Here is a 1,527-nt window from a genome sequence, read left to right as displayed (position 1 = left end):
CGTGAGAGGGTGAAACCGGGTAATACGCAAGTGCCCGTTGCGTTTCCCCCCCCCCCCCCCCCCCCCCCCCCGTCACATGTAGGTGTGCATGCACTCCACGAAATACATTCCCCTCCCCCTCCTTCTGCTTGTCTCGTGCCAGTGGTGCGTGCGTGGGCAAGGCAAACATGACATCAGTGGCCGTGTGCGTGTGTGTGTGTATACGTGTAAAGGATCTATTTGGCGGAGGTTTACCTTTTTCCCTCCTCGCCACACGGACACCCGAAGGGGAGGCATATGTCACTCGCTCATCCGGTAGCGTAGCAACCGGAGGAGGGCATCGTTGAAGGCCAACAAATCGTGGTGGTACTTCTTCCGGAGACGTTGGCGCTCGGCCTCCGACGGGACTGCCCGAACCAAGGCATCGAAGGTGGCTGTGGGCGCGGGTGTTATGCAGAGACACGGGCCCGCCGCCAGTGTCAGCATGATGGGCATCTTCAGGGAAAGGCAGAATGGCGGAGGAGCAGGGAGCAAAGAGAGAGAGAGGGAGGAGGAGAGACAGAGGCAGAGTGCCGGGGGGACATGCGGGGGAAGGGGAGGTACCAAGGAAGTTCAAGATGTTGACGCGCGCCCGAATGACATCCTCCTGCTGGCGCGTCCGAAAGGCAAGGTCGCCGGATTTGCTGGATCCTCATGGGTTAGGGGCATGTCGGGGAGGGGGGAGGAGGGGGTGGGGCGTGGCACGAAAGGAGGGAGAAGAGGGTGGAAAGTGCATTCGCGAGGGAAGGGGGGCGAGGCAGGGCAGGGCAAGGCAGGACAGGGCAGGGCAGGGCGGACGCGCACAAGGCAAGCTCCATGGCGTTGACAATCTGAAACTCATCGTCCTCATCCGAGTCGTAGCCCTCGCCATCTTCGGCACTCTGGCGGAGGAGAAGTTCCATGCGGGTGGGCCCGCGGCGGACCGTTTGCAATGCGCCCCCAGCTCCGGGGGTGGTGCCGCCCTCGGTGAACATGGACTCGTGGAAGTTCTCGTTGAAAAAGTGGCCCGCCGCATCGGCCCCATGGAAGTCCTCCTCGGCCGAGGGGATCACCTCGTCGGGGTCCTCCTCGCCCTCGGAAGCCCCGCGAGCCTGGGTGTAGTCCACATCGACCGGGCGATAATCGAAGGTCCGGGTGTTGACCGGCGAGAAGGAGATCCCATTGACGATGCTGGACAGTGAGGATCGGCCCCCGGCGGGTGGGGTGTCCTCATCGGCCGGGTCCGGTGGCGGGACATTGGACGCAGAGCTGGCCGCACGCGTGGCCAAGGCCGAGCGCACAGCCCGAAGGGAAGCGGCCCGGCCGGGCGCTGCCAGCACGGCCGACTGCCGACAGAGGGCGCCGAACATTGTATCGGGATTTGCGGAGAAGCGAAGACAGGAAAGCCAAGTGCGCGAGAGGGAGGAGGCGGGGAGAGTGCGCTATGCCGGCGGCCCCGGCTCGCGAGATGGAGGCCTCCTCGTCAAAAGCCCGGTCCTGCGGCTGCCGAGGAGGGGGAGAGGGGGGGGG

At 64.8% G+C, this 1,527-nt stretch overlaps 1 protein-coding gene across 1 annotated transcript; it reads right to left on the bottom strand.

The window, feature by feature from the left end:
* Positions 1–199: 199 nt before the first annotated feature.
* H696_02618 (hypothetical protein) lies at positions 200–1,433 on the bottom strand. The gene is made up of 3 exons (XM_009496529.1): positions 823–1,433; positions 583–662; positions 200–413 (listed from the first exon to the last, which is right to left on the bottom strand). Exons 1-3 carry the CDS (start codon positions 1,365–1,367, stop codon positions 280–282), a joined length of 759 nt encoding a protein of 252 aa, XP_009494804.1. The 5' UTR covers positions 1,368–1,433; the 3' UTR covers positions 200–279.
* Between the last annotated feature and the right edge of the window lie 94 nt (positions 1,434–1,527).

Source organism: Fonticula alba, assembly GCF_000388065.1.
Source record: "Fonticula alba strain ATCC 38817 unplaced genomic scaffold supercont2.4, whole genome shotgun sequence".
NCBI lineage: Eukaryota > Rotosphaerida > Fonticulaceae > Fonticula > Fonticula alba.
Note: the sequence above shows the minus strand (reverse complement) of the source record. Positions and strands in the feature narration are given on the sequence as shown.

Coding starts and splice junctions, on each gene's coding strand:
- H696_02618 (XM_009496529.1), bottom strand. CDS start 1,367: ATGTTCGGCGCCCTCTGTCGGCAGTCGGCCGTGCTGGCAGCGCCCGGC. Junction 663..822: donor AACGCCATGGAGCTTGCCTT/GTGCGCGTCCGC, acceptor ATGAGGATCCAG/CAAATCCGGCGACCTTGCCT. Junction 414..582: donor CAACATCTTGAACTTCCTTG/GTACCTCCCCTT, acceptor CCGCGCCCACAG/CCACCTTCGATGCCTTGGTT.